This window comes from Staurois parvus, unplaced genomic scaffold (genome assembly GCF_062004578.1).
Source record: "Staurois parvus isolate SC_StPar_1 unplaced genomic scaffold, SC_StPar_1.0 ptg000230l, whole genome shotgun sequence".
Lineage (NCBI taxonomy): Eukaryota > Metazoa > Chordata > Amphibia > Anura > Ranidae > Staurois > Staurois parvus.
The window spans coordinates 5195734-5218780 of NW_028318026.1; the positions used below are offsets into that span (position 1 = coordinate 5195734).

Sequence of the window (23047 nt, forward strand, 5' to 3'; positions counted from 1 at the left end):
TTGTGCTAGCAAGTGTCTATAGCTGTGGCAGCATGGCTAGGTGGGTATCACTATTGCACACTAAAATTTTAGTAAGCCCAGAATTTGTAAACAGATGGTGCGTAACATTGAAAGAACACTATTCTGAGAAAACCACCTTAATACACTGCAGAACCTTAATGAATAAGGTTGGATATGTGGGCGAGCTTAAACGAATGTCAAAAGCAATCAGTAATAAAGGCTGATATCATGAGAGCGGATGTGTCATGCTACATTTTCTGTCTCCAAGTAATTGCACTAGGCTTCATTATTTTGCAAACTGACTTTATTGGCTGTGAAATGTCAATGTGCTTATATATGTAAAGTGCAGCGGCTTGATAACAACTTACTTTTATTTCTAGGTCGAGCAAAAACAAACACGTAAACACTATTATGAATCCACAAAGTTTAAGGTAACGTTCATATCAAAATGGTGTTAAAATATGACTGTATTTGAGTTGAAAGATGTTAATACAAGAAATTATTATTGGAAACATGAACTTAGGCGCATGACTAGGGTCCTAACAGACCAACCACAGGCACCTAGAATGGCATGTACTTAGCTTTGCTGTATACCATGTTAAAAGGTGAATGAAGCTGTTTTTCTTCCACTGTTTTACTTATATTAAAAAAATACTGCCATGATCAAATCTGTAATTTCGTAAATTTGTTGAACATAAATTGTATGATATTGATTAACCTCTTCCCACCCACCATCTATATAAAAGTTTTCCTGGCAAGTCCCCAGCGCAGGGAGAACATTTGATCGTTTTTATTGTTGGCAGCTGCAGCACCCCTTGGAGATGTCTCTGATTCATGAGGTGCTGCGGACTGCTGTGGAGGGCATGGATGATTTAATTGGGTAACCACAGTGTGTGGTCACTGACCAAATCAAGGATAGGATTAACCCTTGCACTGCCATAAAATAGCTATTACAGCCATTGGTTTGTTTTATTTTAATCATGCATGCAGTCTTTATAAGTACAAAAGTGATTTGGGTGGCTATATCGCCACCTAATAATGTCTACTAGTAAATATGCCAGTGCGTGATGTGCGGACTGGTGGCTTTGTGCGGGCTGTGCAAATAGGATAAGATTTGGGATTATGGCAACAATTATTGCAAAGTGGATTTAGGCTATTCAGTAGAAGACCTACATTAGTTGCCTTGGTTGCTGGGATCTAACAATGCTCCTGCATTTACAGTTATGTAATTTATTTCATTTCAAGCATTGAGGCCCCACTATTTATACAATGTAAAATGTGTATATAAAACTAAAATAAAAGCAGTAATAATATTTAATAGTTAATATATATTATAAATGCCTGATGGAAAGGGTTTTTGATGCAAAGCTGATATCCCATTTCCACCCCCTTTTAGAGCTTAACTGCCTTCAGGTCAAAGTAATCACCCATTCACAATGCAAACCCTCAAACTTCGAATATATCCACTGGTTAAATGTTCATGCTGATATCTCCCATTTTGCTTGCCTATACTCTCACCTACTCACCCCACCTACTATCACTACCCTGGGCTGCACTGAAACATAGCTGTAAGTTTTGCTTTCCCACAATCAGCTGTCATTACCTGTTGTCCACTTGAATAATTGTCACATCATCTGTAGCTATCAATTTTGGTGTTCAACAATATAGTGGATTGGACTGATGGAACAAATGAATTTCACAGTGCTGTTCACTTATTTCACTGCAAGCATTCCCAGCTGTAATATTGCCATGTAAATTTAAAAACACTTTACTCAAATTATGGCAGATTTTAGTGAAATCTTTCCACTGAAGGTCACCACCAAACGTTCACTACAATATTGAGATGACAAAGGTGCCATTGATTAAAGATGCCTGTTGAAAATAAACGGATGAACATGGAGAAAAACTTAAACCATGGAATGTTTCAGTATATAGGTTTGAGTGGGCATGGTCAAGGTAAGCAGTGCGAGTAAGGGCATTTAAAAGGGGGTACACTGTGGGCTAGGGAGGCTTTTTGGGGAAACTGGGGATGCACTGTAGGGGAGTAAGAAATAAAGATTCATCTGGAGCTTTACCTCCAGAGCCCAGTGCTTCCTTTGTTTCTGTTTTATATTCACTATGGGATTCAAGTACTCGCTACAATTTTTGCAGTAGAGTAGAACACAGAATAATTGTCTAGTAACCCTAGAACAAGTCACAAAGGTTTATTTCATAAAGCAAGAAACCCATAGCAAACAATTAGCAATCATTCCATAATTTTGACTACTATAAACTGAATAAAGGCTAAATATGTCTGATCTGAATGACTGCTCCGGTTTCTGCTCACACCCTCACTATTCTGTATTTGTCCTATTAATCAAGCCTAGTGGTAACACACCTTCATCAAAAATTTCATTATTTATAGAATAAACTTGACTTTGTTGATCTGTAGACATAAACCTCAGAATGGACTGATATGACACTTTATGAATGGAAGTATTTTTACTGGTAGAGAGTTGGTAAAGAGCTTCTAGGGCCATCAAGCCAAACATTTGAACCTAATGTAGACTGACTTAGGTTAAACTGCTCTGACTCCTGGTGTGAACATCAGACGTACATAAACATAATGTCATCTGTTTCGTTTAATTGGAACACTAAACAGCGTGGTGTTGTTCCACAGCTTGATGCAGCATCTGCGGTGCCATTTGATCTTCTGTATGTCGTGTTTGGATTCAAACCAGTGCTGAGAGTGAACCGAATTCTAAAGGTAAGACATATTCAGAATTCAGAATATCTATACTTTTCTATGTATGCTTTGGCAAAAAATAAACCCGAGAAAGTATAGAAATTAATTGAAAAAAAAGTGCCCACTACAGCTGGCCAGATGCTAAGCTTCTTTAGAAAATGAGATCTGGAAAGATTTTTTTATAAACCAATCATGCTGTGAATGGCCCTGTGTGATATTTAATTAAAGAATCTGTCAGGTAAAACACAAAAAACCCACAATTATGGACAATTACTGAGTGTTCTGACAAGTTAAGCTCCCACATAGTGCCAAAGTTTCCTTGCTGCCTCCTCCCTGTTCCTATTGGCCAGTGACTAAGGTAATGTATCACAGTAATGCGCCAAGAGTCATTTGTGGGAGCAGCAGGTAGCTTGGAAGTATTTGACCATAACTAAGCTTTTAAAAGCTGCTGCAGACATGTGTACTTCCTACCTGTAGCAATTTTTATTTATTTTCATAAAAGATTCCCTCCAACAGCAGATTTAAAACAACAGTGCACAGTAATTCAGTCATTTTCCTTTACAAGAGTATTATTTAAGTAGCAGGGTTTGTAGCAGGCACTATAAGGATTCTGCTTTAGCCTTGCCATGCACCTAACTGTCCTGTTCACCTGCTGACATCTCTCCCAATATCCTAACACTTGCATCCCCCACCTTTCATAAACCAGAGATTGTGCCTAAGAAGCCAGTCACCAGGCTTAAGCTCTGTTACATGGGGGCAAGGATAGCTGTGTAGCCCTATCAAATTTTAGCTTTAAAAAAGTCCAAATTGCTGTGCTTAAGGGTGGTTCCCGGTGTGATTTTGATGGTTTGCCAAAGAACCTGGACACAGCTTTTGTCTTCTGAGATTTGGAATATTTCTATTTCTCTACACCTCAAGGAATATTGAGGGTGATTTGGTGTTCCCCAAGTTGCTGTCAGCCATAAGATGGATATCTGACCACCCTTGCTCTTCTTGAGGATCCATGCCATTGAGGCCTTGGAATATGCAGTCTCATCCTGGACACCATTATTTTATAATTGCTGAAATTAATGCCTGTTTAATCCTTTTAAATTCCTCTTGTATCCATGCGCCCTGAAGAAGATCAATAAATGGAATGATCAAAATGAGTCAATGTAGTCTCCCTTTCTTTGGGAGTTTCTTTTCATGTTGTGAAGGAAATACTTTGTAGTATTATCAGAGTCAATGTTTTCCAAAAAATATACATTTTTGTATGTTTATGGAATATAGCATGTATCTTTTTTAAAAATGTTTTTATTAGTATATTTACTATGGTTGCTGCATTAAAGTCCCATATAGGGGGGCCTTTCATGTGAAGAAAACATCCTCCTTCCATTTGTTATAGACAGCAAAGTAACCACTGCACACAAGCGATGGCATTCAGAATTTACCCCTGCCCCCCTAGGCCTAGGCCCAGAATCAAACACTAATCATAGGAGGGGCAATGTTATGTTTATGGGCAACTGTAAAGTATAACTGTGACGGAGGGTAGGCAAGACAGAACACACAGAGCAGATGGCAAACACACAAAGCTTTATTGAGACACAAATGACAGTCACTCAATGGGGGAATTGCAGGGAGAGTGACCTCGCCAATAGGGGAACAGCAAGGAGAGGACCAAACCTCTTGTAGTCCATCCCAAAGGGGCAAAGGTAAAGTCTCTGCAGCAGATTGTAATCCAACAGAGGGGTAGAGGGGCAGCACAGGAACAGTTCAGACAAGACAGGGTAAGCGTGCGCTCACAGGGTGCCCGGTCTCCCAGGGAGTAAGGTAGTATGACACAGGTACCTGTTGGGGTCCGGAGTAGGCGTGTGGTCTCCCCCTTAGCTGGGCCTCAGGCAGGCTGGCATGTGCGGTCTCCCCCCTTTGGCTGGGGTCTCAGGCAGGTTGGTGTGTGCGGTATCCCCCCCTTTGACTGGGGGTCTCAGGCAGGCTGGCGTGTGCGGTCTCCCTCCTTTAGCTGGGGGTCTCAGGCAGGCTGGCATGTGTGGTCTCCCCCCTTTGGCTGGGGTCTCAGGCAGGCTGGCGTGTGCGGTCTCTCCCCCCTTTGGCTGTGGGTTTCAGGCAGACTGGCGTGTGCGGTCTCCCCCCTTTGGCTGGGGTCTCAGGCCTGCTGGCGTGTACGGTCTCCCCCCTTGAGCTGGGGGTCTCAGGTGTGTGCGGTCTCCCCCCTTTGGCTGGGGGTTTTAGTAGGCTGGCATGTGGTGTCCCCCCGTAGCCTTGGAGAGTTAGCCACGAGGGTCCCGCCGCAGCTGGGATCCCTTGATGGCTGCACAGCGGAAAGGATGATCGGGAAGCCCGGCATCAGCCTTCTTAAGCTGTTGCAGGACGTTCTCTGGTCATCCTGGCAACCGGGGGCGGTGTGCCTCATTGCCCGGCAATGAGGCACGCACCCTGGACACGGGCCCCGCTCTCATGAGCGCGGCCTTTGTCCGGAGGCATCCGCAAGCGTGGGAACTCCTCGTGCGGTGTCAGCCTGATGCCGCGATCCGGAACATCTCTGCAGGAGGTTCGCACCTCTCCGCAGAGAGGTGTGAACCTCGCTATCTTGTCCCCTCCGGATGGGGATAAGATAGTGGCAGAGGTGAGAGGGGCCGCGCCTCACGTCCTGCACGGCTCGGCTTCACAGAGCCATGGCAGGACGAGAGAGCAGGGGGTCACCTCAAATGCGGGCCCGTGAAGGGGGGAGAGCGCCCACTGTGACAATAACTAAAGGCAAAACCTTTTTTTTTTTAAAGAGTGGAGATTGATTAGAATCATTGTCAGGTTTTTTATTGCTACCTCTATCCCCATTATGGAGATTCACCCTCTCTATTTGTCCTGTTTACAGTTATCATCCGAAGTGAAAGCAAAAGAAAATCCCAAACTTTGTGTTGTCCCCAGAACAGTAATAGAGTAATAGAGTTCTAATAGGGACACTATTTCTGGTGCCCTGGGGGTCCCCTGGAGATTTCCTTAATTCTTGTTTTGGCTACAGGACAGGAAATGAAGGTAAATCTCCCCAGTGGGACACAGATGGAAAAAAAATATTGACACAGGTTATAACCTTCCCTTACTCTATCCAAAGTGAAAAAAAAGTTTTTCCTATAGTTCTGCTTTAAAGAGTCAGACTCCTTACCAAAGAAATAACATTAAAAATTCTGTACAAAGCGTAGGATATGTTTTGGGACTCAGGATTTACTTTTATAAAGCAGAGTAGCCTAATGTGTCCCCCATGATGCCAGCTCTGCTCGCTCTGGTGTAAGCAAAGGATTTGTAAATTGCAACCTTGAGTGTACATGTACTTCTACAGCTTACAGTCATCAATAAACAGCACATATTGAGCTAAAATTATGTGAACTTTCTGGTAAATTGTACCAGACTAAATTTCTTCTTTTAAGTTTTTTAGTCATATACACCTATTAAAAAACTGCCCATATCAAATGACCTTTTAACTGAATATATAACCATGCAAATAATTAAGGAGCGTAGTGTTGCATGCTAAAGTAAATGCTTTTCTCAATATCTAGGCGAAAACATTTGGTAATAATCAAAGCCGATAAGTCATGTTCATTGGTGCTTAAAACTCTATTAAGCAAAATGCTCTTGAATGATAAGATGTGACAAGTTACATCGGTATCAGGTAGATGGAATTGTCTTGGTGATGCGTTCAGTTACAGGAGATGGCGAGGGAAATCTGTAACTTGTAAAAAATGACCTTGGGCAGGGTCTTCTTGGTTTGACAGGTTGCTTTCAGATGTTATCCAGTAAATCATTCACATGCAAGTGATTTACAGACTTGGATATTTTATTTATTGCTACACTGGTTTTGATGAGGGTCAGTGGAAGTTTTCTGTTTTTATGGCTATATAATCACATAGTTATGGTCTAATTCCACTAAACAGGTGTTTCTGCAGGGAAAGAAAATTGCAAGCTTCAAATGATGGATATGAAGAGAATGGGGGGGGGGGGGGGGGAATGGAACAGGAAGTCACAAACAGCAGTTAAAAAAGAAACCTCACAAGTGTTTTAACCAATCTCCGCTCAACCTAAAAATATTCTGCAAAACACCCTTTATGTTTCCAAGTATTCTAAGTAGTTGAAATATAAAAAAAGATTGTTTGCTATGTGCAACTACAGCTCTTTGCACTCACTAAATAAGCTTATAAATGTATAAAATGTTAGGCATCAGTGGCACAACTATGTCCGTAGCAGCCTCTCAAGCCCATGAGCCTACTACTGGACCCGTAGGCAACAAGGATACGGACCGGTTGAGATTCTCTCCTTCAGCCACTTCTGCAAGGGGATAGTTACAGTAAGTAAGCTCAGTATTTGCATTCAGGGACTACTTTATTAGGTACATATATACCAAGTAGGGCCCCTTTGAACTGAGAAAAGCATGAATTATTTGTGGCATGAGTTTAAAAAGGTAATCAAAATAAATATTCATTACAGATTTTGTTATGCTGACTTGAAATCATGATCTCTACAACGATGGTGGAGTTTTGATGGATTCATGATGTGTGAGCCAAAATTCTGATCTTAGCATCTGCCTGTTACAGCAGAATCAAAATAAATCAGACCAGGTGAAGGTCTTCTAATCTTTCGTCACCAGGGTTTGGTGATCCTGTGCCACTGTAACCTAATTCCAATTTAGATAACAGGACTGAATGCCAATATGTTCCTCAGCTGTTGAGGCTGTTACTTTCCAGAGAATGACCTATGTTTTTCTACAATCTCTGGATGTTAGTGCACAGAGCTCTCCCAACATTCTATATAGCATAGGGACTGTGCTAATGGTCTTCCTGACAACAGAAGGTAGGTATTCTAGTACATATGTGTTCCCCGATGATTCTTTACATTCTTTTTACAAGAATAAATACAACATCGCCCTTATTTTATCCCAGACTATCAACTAGATCAGGGGTCTCCAACCCTTTGAACACAGGGCCACATCATATATTTTACAAATATTCATGGGATCAAAAAAAAATCAGTTTTAAAAATGAATGAATCAAACTTAAATGAATTAATACATTGTTCTTGGAGTTTTTTTATATGATATGATTTACAGTATAAAATACGATTTAGAACAGAAAAGAAACTTCAGTAAAACAATGCAAAGAAATTCCAAATTAATTTAAGCCCATCATAGTCCCCATTAGAACCCCCTTACATCATGGTCTCCATATATTTAAGAGGGCTGGAATATTACAGCAAGCTGGATTTGACCCACGGGCTATAGTTTGGAGACCCCTGATCTAGACAAAGAATCCTAAAGGTAGATTGTATAATGAAATAAAATAAATTTGGGCAGTACAGTGGCTAAGTGGTTAGTACGTCTGCCTGTCAGCAAATTCCAACCACAGCACTACCTGCATGGCGTTTGTATGTTCTCCCTGTATCTGTGTGGGTTTACTCCTATGAAGAAAGAGAGTACCACTCAGGTAAAACAATTAGTATAAGACCCCACACAGGTGCAGACCCTGGCTCACCACAACACTGACATGAAGGAAGAAAAAAGGTATGGCCACACACCAGAGGTTTGATGAAAAAAATATGAAAAATGTTGGTCCATAAAAAGACACAAAGCATATAGCACCAGGACTGTACTGACTGTTAACATATTTCACATTGTCACGTGCTTAGTCATAACAAGGAAAGAATCAGAAGTGCTGTCTCTTATAGTCATCAACCTATTAGAAAACACCTGCATCAATCAGCACTCCTGAGTTCCAAAGATAAACATGCCAATTACAATGTTACAAAATATATATGAACATTGTATCAAAGGAAAAACAAAGAAAGAAAATAGAGACAAGAAAAAAATTGAATACATATATATCCATAACCCCAAAAAGATATATACAAAAATTACACACATTAAGTGTGAACATAAATATAAACATGAACACAATGTATACATATCGTCTAAATAAAATTAAATCATTTTTTAACTGTAAAAGCACTTATGTAATCTATTTGATTACCTGCAAACTTTGTCAAGTCCAGTATGTGGGACGTACAACTAGATGGTTGAGGGATCGTTTTTATGAACATCTTTATAGCATTGAAACACATTTTGAACACAACTGTGTATATATATATATATATATATATATATATATATATTTATATATATTGTATACACACACATACTTATATGCTGTTCCTTGCAGTAAGTTTCTGACTGTTGGAGGATGTGTTCTCCTCATAACATGCTTCTTTTCCCTCGTAGGACCTCTTTTTCCCTGTATTGGATGTTTTATTCTATTTTGATTGGAAGAAATTCGACCCAAGTCTGTCTGAATGTGCATGGACTTTATGATTTTATTTAGACGATATGTATTCATTGTGTATTTGATTTATTTCTTGCCTCTGTTTTGTTTCTTTGCGTTTCCTTTGATAAAATGTTCATTTATATTTTGTAACATTGTAATTCTCTCCTTGTTATGACTAAGCACGTGTGAAACACATTAACAGTCAGCACAGCCTGGTGCTACATGCTTTGTGTCTTTTTATGGACCAATAAATATTTTTCATATTTTTTCATCAAACCTCCAGTGTGCGGTCATACCTTTTTTCTTTCTGGGTTTACTCCTACACTCCAAAGACATGTTGTTAGGCTAATTGGCTTCTGTGTTAATTGGCCTTAGTATGTGTAAGTATAAATGTGAGTTAGGAAATTTAGACTATAAGCTTCCTGAGGGCTGGGACTGATGTGAATGTACTGTATAGTGTGTGTGTGTGTGTGTGTGTGTGTGTGTTTGTGTATATATATATATATATATATATATGTAGCACTACCCAGTTAGAAGCTGCTGAACCCCCCCCCCCAATAGTCCCACACAGCCAGGCAACACACATTTTACCATTCAGATTTGCATCCAGGAGACAGTAACCAGTCCTTGAGCTTGTTTTTGGATTTTATTAGGGGAATTCAAACTTGTATTGGGCAAGGGGGGAGTATGGGATGCCTAAGGGAAATGGCAACTGAGGACAAACTTCCTGGAACTATGTACAAGTCTCTTTACATCACAAATTCCCTTCTGGAGAGCTAGCCAGCATATCCTGTTGTACCACCCCCAACCCCAGTTACTCCTCTACCCAGCTGTCTTGGGTGAATCCCTGGGCAGAGGATCCAGTGCCTGTCGCTTTAAGAGATTATACAGTCCCAGATAGCAGCTAATCCAGTTTCCCACTAAAGTGCTCTTTTCCCATATTGGCCCGGGGGGTGCACGTCTACTCACTCAGTCCTCCCCCTATGAGCTGATGGGTTGGTGGCTGCTCTCAGGCCTTCTGTTGGGCTACTCCTTCCCTGTTGCATAGGTGGTCCTCACTCAGGGGGCCAATGGGGTTCTGAGCTTTCCTCCTTTACAGCTTTCCTGCCTGTAGGTGAGCCCTTTCCCATCTGGGCTCCCTCCCGGGCTCCTGCTCTCCAGGCTCTTACTTCTCCATCTTCCACCCAAACTCTCCTGCTGCTGAGCAGTCTCTCTCACACTTAAGGGCTGTCCCGGGTCCATGCCAAGCCTCCTGTTGGGGATTGGCCAGGATCCCTTGAGAGTGCAGACCAGACACACCTCACTCCCTCCCACTGCTTCTAGATACTTCTCCAAAATTCTAGAGCAGGGGGAAGTTCCAGAGAGATGGTCTGCAGAGCCCTTTAGCTCTAACCTGAATTTGACCTTCCTCTGACTATTACCACTGGCTGCTACTCAGCCTCTGTCTAACAATTGGACACTAGCTCTCCTTCACTATCTAGGAGAGTGCTACATATATATATATATATGTAAAGAACTGAATAAATTGATAGTGTAATAAATATAAAATATAATAGTAAGGTACAACCCATACAGGAATAAAGTACAAGAATAAATCCTCTCCAACGCAGAGCACACAAAAGGCATATCTACTGGCTGGCTGATTTTTTTTAGTTCCACAGGAAAATCCACTTTGCACAATATATGCAAACCCTTTCATAGAAAAAGACTTCTTTTAAAAAAACATTGCTGTCTTTTGACTGAATTGTTTTACTTTGATTTGTTTAAGTAAGACGAATCCTAAACAAAATCTATTTTGTCTTTAGTGACGTTTTTAATTTCACCTAACTTTTACAGCAGTAAGTGGTTAGGACTTTTCTTAGTGCCCTGTTATTACTTGTGTGGGTCTAATTGTTTCCTTTAACAATGTTTTTCAGTACGGTACATTCTTTGAATTTAATGATCGACTGGAAGCAGTCCTCAAAAGAGCTTATATTTACAGGTGAGCTCCCAACTGTGAGAACTTGCTAGAAAACCATAATTTGTTTGGAAATGGAAAAAAAGAAGCTGCAATATCACCTATGTGTAAACCGAGTTGAATTTGTTTAATTTGACTCCTTATCACGTGGAGAGATTTGAAATCTACCACACTGAATAGCATGAAATTCTATCGTACAAAATTGACTGAAAACTTGTCAAGGAGAATGAAAAAAAGTAGAATTCCACACTCAGCTAAAGGTTTGTGTATATTTTTGCAAAAAAAGAGTAACTTGTAAACTATAATAACCCTTAACCCCTTCCCACCACCACCTGTCGACAACTTTAACAGGTTCTAAATGCCAGGTGGTGGGCATTCCGATCATGTGATAACTGTAATTAGCAATCACAGTGGTCATATTATTGGAAAGCTCCCAACCACAAGTATGCATCGGGAATTTTCCCGTACCTTCCGGTTACTGTGCTGGGAGTGCACTCAGCACAGTAAATTGTTTACTGTAGGGACCCATATGTGCAGCTATTCGGTGCTAAAGCCCATCAGCTGCATATATGCATACAGCCGGTGGAAATGGTTAAAGGGTATGTAAACTCTAACAATGAACTTCTCTTTTTTGGTTCCTTTTGGACTGGTAAATATACCCTTCAAAGAGTTTTTTTTAATATCTGTTTGATATATACCTGTTGATATTGCTAGAAATCTTGAGCTAATAACTTCTCTTCCTCTCTGTCTGTTGTCAGTTACATTGTCCTCACCTATCTATGAGAATCACACCCCTCTATATTATTGGGTAGAGAATATGGGCAAAATCTATGAGAACTACACCTCCCTATCTTATGGAGGAGGGGGCAGAATCATTTAGTTTCTCTTTCTCTTGTCCTGATAAAATAGGGTGAGCATTGTCATCCGAGGCCAAGAAATTTGTTATTGGCAGTATCACCAGGTAAAAATAAAGGAACAAAAAAATAAACTAACCTGACCACATTGAAGAACTAGCAAGTTGCAATATATTGCATTTTTGTTTATGAGTTTAAATGCACTTTAAAAATCCAACTCCAGTCATTCTTTTAGATTTTCGTAACGCGGAGAATGGTTGTATATGAACTCATTATGCACACGCTCCCTTCAATATTCTGCTTGCAAAATAGACCAATAAAGCCCAACTCCAGGAATAATTTAAAAATCCACCCTTGTAGTGGGGCCCCCCAAAAGTGCCAGAAGAGGCCTGGTCTTAAAGTGGTTAAAAATGATTAAATAGCTTTTTCAGTTTGTGGTGTTCATATACAGGTTCTGGTTTAAGCTCAGGAACTAAAACTCCATATTTGTATCTCATCTCTCCAGCAGCTTTCTGTCCTAGTGTGAATTCACCCTGACTATTGAAAGTGAAGGAAAATCTCACATTTTGAGTGGTCTCTAGAACAGGAATAAAGGGGATATTTTCAAATTGGGATGCTACTGTAGGTTTGGTGACTCTCATGACTTTCAGGGATTTCCACAACTTCAGAGGGATTTCATCTTACTTCCTGCTGTGGCTAAGGGAAAGGAAATGAAGGAAAATCTCCTCAATGGGACACAAAAAAACCTGAAAGGGGTTATAACTCTCTCTTATACTTTCCAGTTCTACTTTATATTCACACATAGCTACACAGAGCATTTTCATTTTCTAACCTGGAAAAAATAATATGGTAGATTCTACAAAACTCTTCATTTTCTTTCACAGAGTCATCCGAACAACAGGCTATCTGCTATTTATTCTTCATATTAATGCATGCATTTACTATTGGGCCTCCAACTACGAAGGCATTGGTAGCACCAAATGGGTCTATGATGGAAATGGGAATATGTAAGTGCCATTTTTGTGACTTACAGTATTTAAAGACTTGCTACTAAGTGATATGATTGGTGCTTGCAATAGTTAAAAAGTAAGCAAGAATTGTATTAACTTGAACTCTGTGTTATTGAGCAATAACCTTTAAGATGCTCAAAGGATCATTTTAGTATTAGGGTATGTGTTTGACATAAGGCTCAGTTAATGCTAATATGTTATCATGAAAGGTCAAATTCAGCAGCCACCAGTATAACTATCTGTCATTTGACAAAACTGACAGCTTGTTATTTCATTTGCTCTACAAATGACACAAAGACAATAGAAATGATGGAGAGATGCAGAATGAAGGGTATTATTTATGCATCCAAACCGTTGCCAATCTCAGCAGCAGGAAGATCAAGAGTGACATAACCTCTTGTTGCGCTTAAAATGTCTTAAAGGAAACTCACATGTAATTAAGCATGATGAGACTTTTCTGTGTCTTTTTCTAAAGGGTTCCTGTTTAATCATCTAAGGTCATTTTATAAGACATTCTACTTCGATCTGCTCTAATTCATCCTTATATTACATTGAAAAACTTTACTAGCAGCTGCAGAAAAGTTTCTTGCTTCAATCATCTATGGGGATGAGACAAGCAGCTCCTGTAGTGCTTTATATATGGATAGCTCTGACAGCCTATGATATGTAGTAAATATAACCAGAAGATATTCTTTCACAGTACATATTTCAGTTTTGAATATGTCATCCAGCCATGAAACTGCCAGCGCTGCAGAAGCTCTATGACTTCAAAGCACAGGAGACATTTTTAGCCTTAGGTCATGAAATACTACTTAGAGAGTTACCCCATTTTACATAACTATGATAACAGTTTCTCCACAACTTAATGTGATGTGTCACATATTTAAATGTAGCCACCCTGCCTTAAGCAGAAGTGCCTGTTAAATTAATCCTGCTTTGCTTTATCCAGCCAATGCTTGATTGATGGATGTTGCTGTTTCTCTTGTTTTTTTTAAATTCCAGCCTAGTTGTTTGTACCTGCTTGTTTTCAGGGATTGTCTTTGTTAATAGAGAAGGGAGAGGAAATAGGGCTGGAGTATGAATATGTGTGTCCTTCTCTGGCCAATCACTTAGAGTTTTGTTGCCAGTGGTGTATGCTGGGGAAGGGCATAAATATTTGGGACAACTTTGAGAAGAGTTCCATTCCCACCAGGCTTAGGCCTGGGGAGGAGTGCTGCCAACAGATTGTCTTAAAAGGCCCACTGCCTGAATAGGTCTAACATGTGCTTGGTGTTGAGGCTTGGATTGGAACCATTTGTGATCCTCAGAAGCTGTCCTGCCTGGCAGAGTTTGAAAAGAACCAAAATGAAGAGTCACGAGGAGAGGCCCTGCTGGAGGGAGGTCCTGAGAAGAAGCTGGTCCCTTTCAGGGGCCTTGTGACTCTTTTGGGAGAATTCACATGGAAGTCTGCTAACCATCAAAAGTTTTCTATAGAAAAAAAAATGATATTGTGTTGAAGGACATTTACACTCTATAAGCTGGAAGTGGATCTAGATTCTATAAGTGTTACTATGGGCAACTAGAGCAGCAAACATCTCTTCCTGTGAATGTGAAGCAATAAGATCTTGTAAAGTCAAAAAACTGGTTTGCGCCCAGTGGTTTACAATCCTCCATCACTACCCATGGACTAATGCTCAACTGACCAAATTTCAATCCATATATGACCATTTCTACTCAAAAGAATTTGATCCAATGATTGACTTTTCTTGAACTGTTGAAACATTTCATTTGATCAACTCCTGCAGCCAATCTGCTGCAGCTCTGATCATTTCATTCTTCCAGTGGAGACAGCCCCACTGTTAGAATACAATAGCTCAGTCGGAAGGATTCCCCCATGCTCCTCTCTTGTGTGTATGGAGGAATTAGCTTTTTTTTTTTTTGGCCAGCCCTCCAGCTGATAGGAAAAAATTATCCATGTATGGGCATTCTAAGCTCTGGGGTAAATGCTAGGCCACTTTGCTACTGAAGGTCCCTCATACACCTGTGGAGAACAGGGGAGTGCTACTTAAACCCTCTCAGCCAAGCATGTACTTGTAAAGAGGAGACTGAATAATTATCTCTGCTGCCGTCCATAGCACTGAATGCTGCTCAAATCATAAGAAATTGTACAGGATTGCTTGACATTGTTTAATTACTAGCAGTTTCACCTAGGCCTATATACAAATCTGAACACTTAGGCAGACTATAGACAGTGTAAATTTTTTTTCCTGCAACCATGGGTTACAGGAAAGAAATTTGCATGATTCCCTCATCAACACAAACAGTGCTGACAGGGGAATCCCTCCTGCTACGCTATTGTCTTCTCCAGGTGGCGGAAGCTGTCTCCACTGGGAGAATACAAAGATTAATGCTAGCGGCTATAGTAGTCACTAGCGATAATTGTAAGTAAATCCAGCAGGCTAGCTGTAACCAAGTTGATCAACTGCCCACACACCGTTTGAATCTCGGCCAGTTCCTGCTTAACTGGCCAAGCTTCTGTCTGTAGCCAGCCTTAGTCCTAAATTTCTATAATTTTGCATGTCTACCTGTAATAGATTTATATCAGGGGGTTTCCAAAACCTTCAAACAAAGGGCCAGTTTACTGTTCTTCAGACTTTTGGAGGGTTGGATTGTGGCCAGTGAGGGTAGAAAATGCCCCGAGCCCAGCATTAATGAAAATATACATGGCCTCAGGGTTTGTTGTCAATAGGAGGAAGAGTAGTTAATACCATCATTGGATGGAATAGTACCCCATCATTGGTATCAGTAGAAGAAATAGTGTCCCATTGTTGGTGTCAGTGGGAGGAATAGTGCCTCATATCATTGGGAGAATAGTGCCCCATGGGCTGGATAAAGGCTATCAATAAGCCACATCCGACCCTCGAGCCACAGTTTCGAGACCCCAGACCCCATGCACCTGTATGTCTGGCAATGACCCTTGATGCTATGTTTCAAGGATGAGAAGCTGCTACCTTATCAACTGCCTGAATGCATAGTGATAGCACATGGTGTTTTCCAGCTCCTACAGTGAACATAACAGTATAATGTCCTGTAGTTGTTTATCCTCACACAGCCTATGTAAAGCTCAATCAGCAGGCAAACACAAACCTTTCCTAGGAAAGCCTGCACATTTATTATATTTTAGGACTGTATGTTCTTAAGCCCAATCATGTCTCATTCTTTTTAACAGACGTAGTGGCATTCAACTTTAGTACAATATAGAAAGCCTTGGTTGTGCTGCCAGTGAACTCTATAATGATTGTCAAAAAGATAACAAGGTCCAGTGTCACTTCACCGTGTCTGTCAATCAGTAATGAAACAACTCCAGGAGATTGCTGAGTACAGAGTACAGACAGAAAATATAGAAGGTTAGACAGACTTTATAGAAGAAATATATCTAATTAGCACTATGTATGTTAGGGTTAATGTATAAAAGAACCCGTAGAACACCCAAGCCTGACAGCATTTCTCTTTATGTAACTCTGCTTACATGGAGCTACACTGGCACTTTATAGATTTCATTGGACTGCCCATAGAAGTGATTAGCACTTGTTCTTTTCATTTGCACCAACCTGTGTTTAGCATCACTTATGTAAAAAGCAAGTGCCCTGTCAGCAGGCCCCAATCAAATCTCAACAAAGAGCATCAACACAAGTCTACTTGAGCATCCTAATAGGTCTGTGCTTTACCTTCCCTATGTTCCAGTGTTGCTTCATTTGCCCATGGTAAGGAAAAGAAGCCCTGTGCAAACTCTTAGTGTAGTTGACCCCAGGATGACAAGGGTGACCTCCCTTACTGCTCCAATCCAAACATTTGTAGTGAGGTGTCAATCTCATTGGTGCTGGAGAGCAATGTCATCTGGCTAGCTGGAGATGCAAGGGAATTGCAGGTCACAGACAAGTCAAGGAAGAGGTTCAGGTTACCAACAATCAGAAGGAAAAGTACCAAATTTACAGCAGAGTCACATTCAGGAACAGGTGGGTCAAACATATATGTGCAATAAAGCACCAGGATGGAAGGCAAGAATGATGGTCAGAAATAGGCTTTAAACGACAAAGGGAACAGGTGAGCAGATGAGTCAAGAAACATGCAATATCGATGACAGAATGTTCTGGAAAAAGGGGAAAGAGTCACATGCCCCAACATACCCAGAAGCAGGGGCGGACTGACCATTTGGAAACTCGGGCACTGCCCGAGGGCCCGGGGTCAGTAGGGGGTCCCATGAGATGCCCCTGGTACCTTTTTCATAGGCTTTTTTGAGTTTGGGCAAAGACACAGGGGCCCCATGATCCCCTATTGCCCGGGGGCCCCATGAGTTGTCAGTCCACCCCTGCCCAGAAGAACTAGGTATTTCTCTTCACAGCAAGCAGCCAAATGGAGTAGAAATAGAATGAACAGAAGATGAGTATGTGCAGGAGGAAGCAGCATTTTAAATTAAGTTCATCTTAAACTTATGCAAGTGCCTACATGGTTAGTTTGCAAAGCCACACAGGTCATTGTTCATTAAAATATTCCTAGCTTCTAGCCGGAGGTATCAATGAGGTTCTATGAGGTGTATTTAGAAGAGAACATAAATCATAAATAAAACCATCTGAGGTCAGGTGGCTGATCAACATACACCCACACTACATTGATCTGCTAAGGGAACCCACACAAATTACAATTCAGTTGTACTGTATGATCAATGGCTGCTCTGAGTGATATGGTATTTTCAGGTGCATTCAGAATGTCTGATCAGGGCTCATATCTTTGAATAGCTTTGGATAAGGCAGAGCATTTTTGGTTTAATGTAAAGCATTTGGTGTGCTGACAAAATTGTTTTCAACTCTCAAGCATAATGAACTTCATGTTAATTTACTAGTGTATAGAGGGTCACATTTGCATCTGATATTTTTTTAAAAAGAGAGCAATTGAATAAACAAGCTAAGTACACTTGCAGAGTATTACCAGGTATAAAGAAACAAACAAAAATTGAAAATGAAAATCAATTGTAAAATCACATGGGTGTGGATAACTTAACAGCAGGTTTAGATTTTTTGAACAGTAGACTCTTTGTTCTTCCCAAAAAGTGATACCTTTTGCTGTATCAGACCTCTCTACTCTAATGCAGGCCATAGATGGGTCATTTATCGGCCGAATTTCGTCCGCACGAAAAATCGCCCGATATTCACGCCGTTAGCGGGGGCAGCCCATCGGCCGGTTTTTCTTCTCATTTATTTTTATTGGTTATGCTGGAAAATCCACGAAAAACGGACGTTTTTTGTGGACATTGGTGGCAGCATCGGCAATGGGCCCGACCGATTTTTTGTTTATCGGCCGATAAACGGCCTGTCTATGGCCTGCATTAGTGTATGTAAACTTTTTAGAGATAAGGAAGCTGCCATTCATGACCTCCTTCTGAAAATGCTAGCTGTGTGGCTATTATACTGACCCTCTTGCTTCAGTATTATGTGAGTTACAGACATGAAACCAGTTTACAGATGGGGAAAGTCAAAACAAACTTAACCTAGCCAAAGACGGTTCAAATCTGGGTCAGTTCAGCGGGGACCAGCTGAGATTCGAACCATGTATGGGCAGGCTGAATGAAACCAAGTTGAAGGATCGATCAACTTGAGTACAACCAGCCTGCCGGATTTTACATGTTATTATTGCTAGCAGCTATTATAGCAGCTAGCCGTAAGCACGGCTCCCTCCGTCCCCGGATGGGGGAACATAATGGCTCTGTGGGAGGGATTCCTCAATCAACACTGAATATGTTGGTAGGGGAATTGAGTGATTTTAAATCACTCCATCTATGTCCAGCTTTATAAGTTCTTATCTACAGTATGTACTTCTGGGAAGTGACTTAATCTTTTGGCATGACTCGTGCCATGAGAGAGGTATGGAGGCTGTTATTGCAGTCCTTCTCCTTAAAACACTAGATGTCTAGTTGTGTTTGACTTTAGTATGGTACAGTCAAAGTTCTGGAACACATATTCTGTAAATGAATCAAAACATTTTCGAAATTCCTTATATCTATATTTATTTTGGGTCAGCGACTAAGATAGCATTGAAATCAAACATCACAATGACATCTAGGAAATTGGCATTCTCAAAGAATGGCTCAGTAATGGCAGCCTCTATTAAACTCAAGATAATTCCATATTTCTCATAAGAAAGGTTTCATTTGAATCAACCCCCCCCCCCTCCAAGTGGGGTCACAGGAAAAAAGGAAAAAAATTAAAATCTGAGAGAAATGTAAATTTTTTTTCCACATCGTCCAAAACAAAAAAAAAAAACTTTAGTTTTCAATGGCTTTCAATGCATCCAGCATACTGATATTTGCATACCTTGCTGTTAAATGACAATAGAAATTTACGTTTCATTTTTTTTCACTTTCCAGATAGACAAATGTGCAGAATAAAAAAATTCCAATATTTTCTGAAACATTTGCTGCATGCACTTGAGGCAGAGCCTCAGCACATTAAAGTCTGATCCAGCCTATGCCTCTGTCATTATTTATGCTCGGTCTGCTACATTTTTCTCTAGCTGTTTACACAATAGCATGCCAGTCTATAATAGTATTTGTTTAATTCAACGCCAGGGGCTCTGGAATGGGTATCGATGTGTTGCAGAACAGCCTGGCATCCCTGTGTCCAAAACATTGTTATTTCAGAGGAACTTTCAGAATAAAATGCATGCTCTTTGTATTGTCATTGCTGAACAGCTCCTGTCTATTACTGCAGAATGGTTATGCTTTGTCAATCATTTTACACAATTTTCACATATGTTTCTAGATTTTTGGACCATTTGAGCTGCTCTTCCCTCCATGGATCTATCTGATGTCTGTTTCAGAGATACATGTATTAAATAGACAAACTATTCTTGCTCTTTTTTTAAATGCTAAGGGCAGACATAGCTGATTGCTTTAACCATTATCACATGAGCTGTAAAATTGCTTGACCTGCAAGTGGGAGAAAGCAACCACAAACTGGATATTTGAAAGGAGAAAATGCTGTTTATTGTATCCCCTTTGAGAAAAAGAAAAGGTATTATATCATACACATATAATGTATATCTGAAATTGAACATTATGAAAAATGTATCAATTTATTTGCCATTTAATAGTGTCAAGTGTCACAAGTCAGGTGGAGCTGAGAGGGTGGACTGATATTGAACATCAGAACCAAACATAAGTGGTTCTCAAAGCAAAACATTCCCTGCTGTAACACCATGCTATTATTCAGACTGCAGGATGTTAAAAGAGACACAAAAGGGTAGTATCCTGCAACTCAGTGGCACATTCTCTGGTGAAAAGCTTTATGGATTTTGTAGGCTGAACCGCAGAACTGTTAGAAGGCAGCAAATTAGGGGACTACATTTCCCAGAGGAGCTGGCATATGGGCAGAGGCATATAAAGGTAGAAGAGCAGAACCAGAGGCAGGAAGTGAGCCGAAAGAGAGCTGGAAGGAAGGTGTGAGGAGAGAGCTGTGTGGAACGCTGGAGGACTAGACCAGGCTGCAGAAAGTGACAGAGTGGAGAGAAAGGGAGGAGTAGCTGACTGCTGACATCGCCAAAGAGTCTGGAGAACTAACCTGTCAGCAGGTGACCCAGAGCACTGCAGTCACGAATGAACTCTGCAGGAGGAACCGCAGGTCCATTGGGGGACCCCATCTATAGAGAGACCACCAGTGACTGGGAAGATTCCACAGATTGGGTGAGAGAGTCCCATTCTCCAGCCAATTAAGTTGTCACTGATATTCTTTTGAATCAGTCATCCTTTATCTAGTTACTGACAATTGTTCACAAGTTACACAAGTTGAGGCCTAGTTCACCCGGCCTATTAGTGAAGACATCTCCAGCATAGTCCAGTCGCCAGAGCCTACCGCAGTGTGTGCCCTTTGATGGCCAAGCCACACCACTGCTCCTCCTGCAATTGCCTCCCATTCATCAAGAGACACTTGTCATTGCTGCCATTTGCTACTGTGGCCAAGAGAGGAATTAACCCTTCACCAATAAGTGCTTTTGCCCGCCTCCTAAACCTCTTGCTTAAAACTTACTTTTCATCTTGTGTATTAAAGGGGTAGTGCCTGTGCTTGCATACATCCTTTTGAGGGATTTCCACCCATTGCAACCAAGGAGATCTGAATTCTTGTAGTGCACCAACTTGGCCCCAACGAGCGTGCAGAAGATTTTCCACTGCAGTTAAAGGGACATTAGCCTTCCTTGTAAAAGAGTTCTTTCTTTACCTCAGACATGAACCTTGTCCACAGCTCCTAAGGGCCCAAAGTGAACTAGCCTTACTCTTTAGTAGTTTTCCTTAGCTTACTGGGGACAGAAATATCTCAAAATTGAGGCCCTTGGTTAAATTCTGAATTGCAGGACGTCCAGAACTGACTGAGATGTTTGCTGTATGTGTTGACTTTTGCTTAAAGTTACTAAGAATGATACCTGTTATTATTTGCACGCCTATTATTTTGTGCTGCCTTACCGTGCTCACATTTAACTATAATATAAACAAAATATCAGTTCACTCTAACGTGTGTGTGAGTCTATTTTCTGGTAATATTGGGAGTGTTTACTCTGGCCAGATGTGTATGGTGGTGTCAGCAGGGTTTGAGCTTTCAGTGTGGGGTCAAGTTGAGAAGGAGCTCAAAAATAACTGCATTCAGGTGAAAAATGTCTCAGCAAGTGAATCATACCCTCACTTCCCTTTTTTTCTTATCTGAGTCTGCAGCCAGGCCTGCATTCTCTCCCTTTCCACACAGGCACAAAGGCAAGAGCAGGAGCCATTAGCTCCTGCTGTTGTCAATCAAATCCTATGAGAAGGGAACCGGGGGTGAGGCCAAGCCAGGTTGAGTGTATCTATAGATGTGCATACAGGAGTTCCCCCATAGGAAGCAGTTTCCTATGGTGGCGCACCAAATAGGGAGGAGCCTAGAGCACCTGCAGAGAACCCCAGAGGTGGAGGATTAGGGCCACTCTGCACAATTCCATTGCATAGAGCAAGTAAGTATAACATGTTTGTTATTTTAAATGTAGCAGCCTCCTGGACAGGTGATAGGATGTGTATAGTTAGGTTAAGCATAGTAAGCATAGTTGTGTTTCTATGCTTACCAGAGAGGCTGTCAGGTAAATTCAGTGTGCTATTCTGCTTAACAGAGTGCTGTGATTGATGAGTTAGGTCTGCTCATGCTGCTTTGGTACTGTTGAAGTTTGTCTGAGTTCTGCCCATCACCAGGAAGCTATGAGAGCCTTACAGAACATGGATAGGGGCTATTAAAATTCACAGCATGAATATGGATACAGCCCTGGCCATATGCAGGGGAAGGCAGTCCTATTCCATGCTGGGAGTGGTATTTGTATTCTGAGAGCACATTGGTTCAGAGTCTATTCCTGGGAGTGGATTTCACCAGCCAGGCTGGAGACAGGCTGCCTCGCCTGGCACTTTTTGCCTTGTGGCCTCAGGTGGGTTGACCTGAGGGCCTGAAGTTAGAGACAGTGCAGGAAGCTGACTGAGTGGAATTGTCTGCCAAGGCTCTGTCTGGTATCACTAGAGGGGTTCACAACCATTCTATTCTCCGGACTTGTGAGTACTGATATTGAGGAATTTGTAAACACTGTGTCTTGCTACCACCCCTGGGGTTTGATAATCAGTGTGGGTCTGGAAAAAGGGAACACTGGCCAGTGTTCCAAAGAGATTGTCCAAGTGCTGCTACTGCAAAGGACTTTGCTTAGCTATGTTACCTTTTGGGCTGCCGCAGTCTGTCGTAACTGGCTTATACTTGAGGAGCTCAGGCCTGTAACTACTACTACTGCTAAAGGGACTTTACTTACTTCTAAACTACTTGCTGCTATATGTAACAAAGGGAAGTCTTCTATTGACAAGCAGGAAATCACAAAGAGATCAGATAGATGTCCTCAGTGTGAATAGTTCTGATTTTGGAGTATCCTACTACAATTCCCCAGTCCTATCCCCAGTTCTACAATAAACTCCAAAAGCAAACATCCCCAAGAATGGTCATTGAAGACAACAAGCAGAAGTGTGTGTGTGTATTTGGCTGAAGAAATACACTGTGCCTGGCTGCGGGCGAAGTAAGGGGAAACTGGGGCAACAAACAAGTGGCTTCTGCAGAGGTAGTGCTACATTAAAAAAATTGAAACTTTTACAATCACCTAAACATCATAAATAATACATGATGACA

General features: G+C 41.1%; 1 protein-coding gene across 1 annotated transcript in view; it reads left to right on the forward strand.

The window, feature by feature from the left end:
* The window catches only part of CNGB3 (cyclic nucleotide gated channel subunit beta 3), a 209217-nt gene that overhangs the window by 89860 nt on the left and 96310 nt on the right, over nucleotides 1-23047 (forward strand). Inside the window, exons 8-11 of the mRNA XM_089679736.1 lie at nucleotides 381-431; nucleotides 2660-2746; nucleotides 10941-11005; nucleotides 12720-12842. Of these exons, the coding sequence (XP_089535862.1) occupies nucleotides 381-431; nucleotides 2660-2746; nucleotides 10941-11005; nucleotides 12720-12842 (326 nt within the window). The remainder of the gene's footprint in view (nucleotides 1-380; nucleotides 432-2659; nucleotides 2747-10940; nucleotides 11006-12719; nucleotides 12843-23047) is intronic.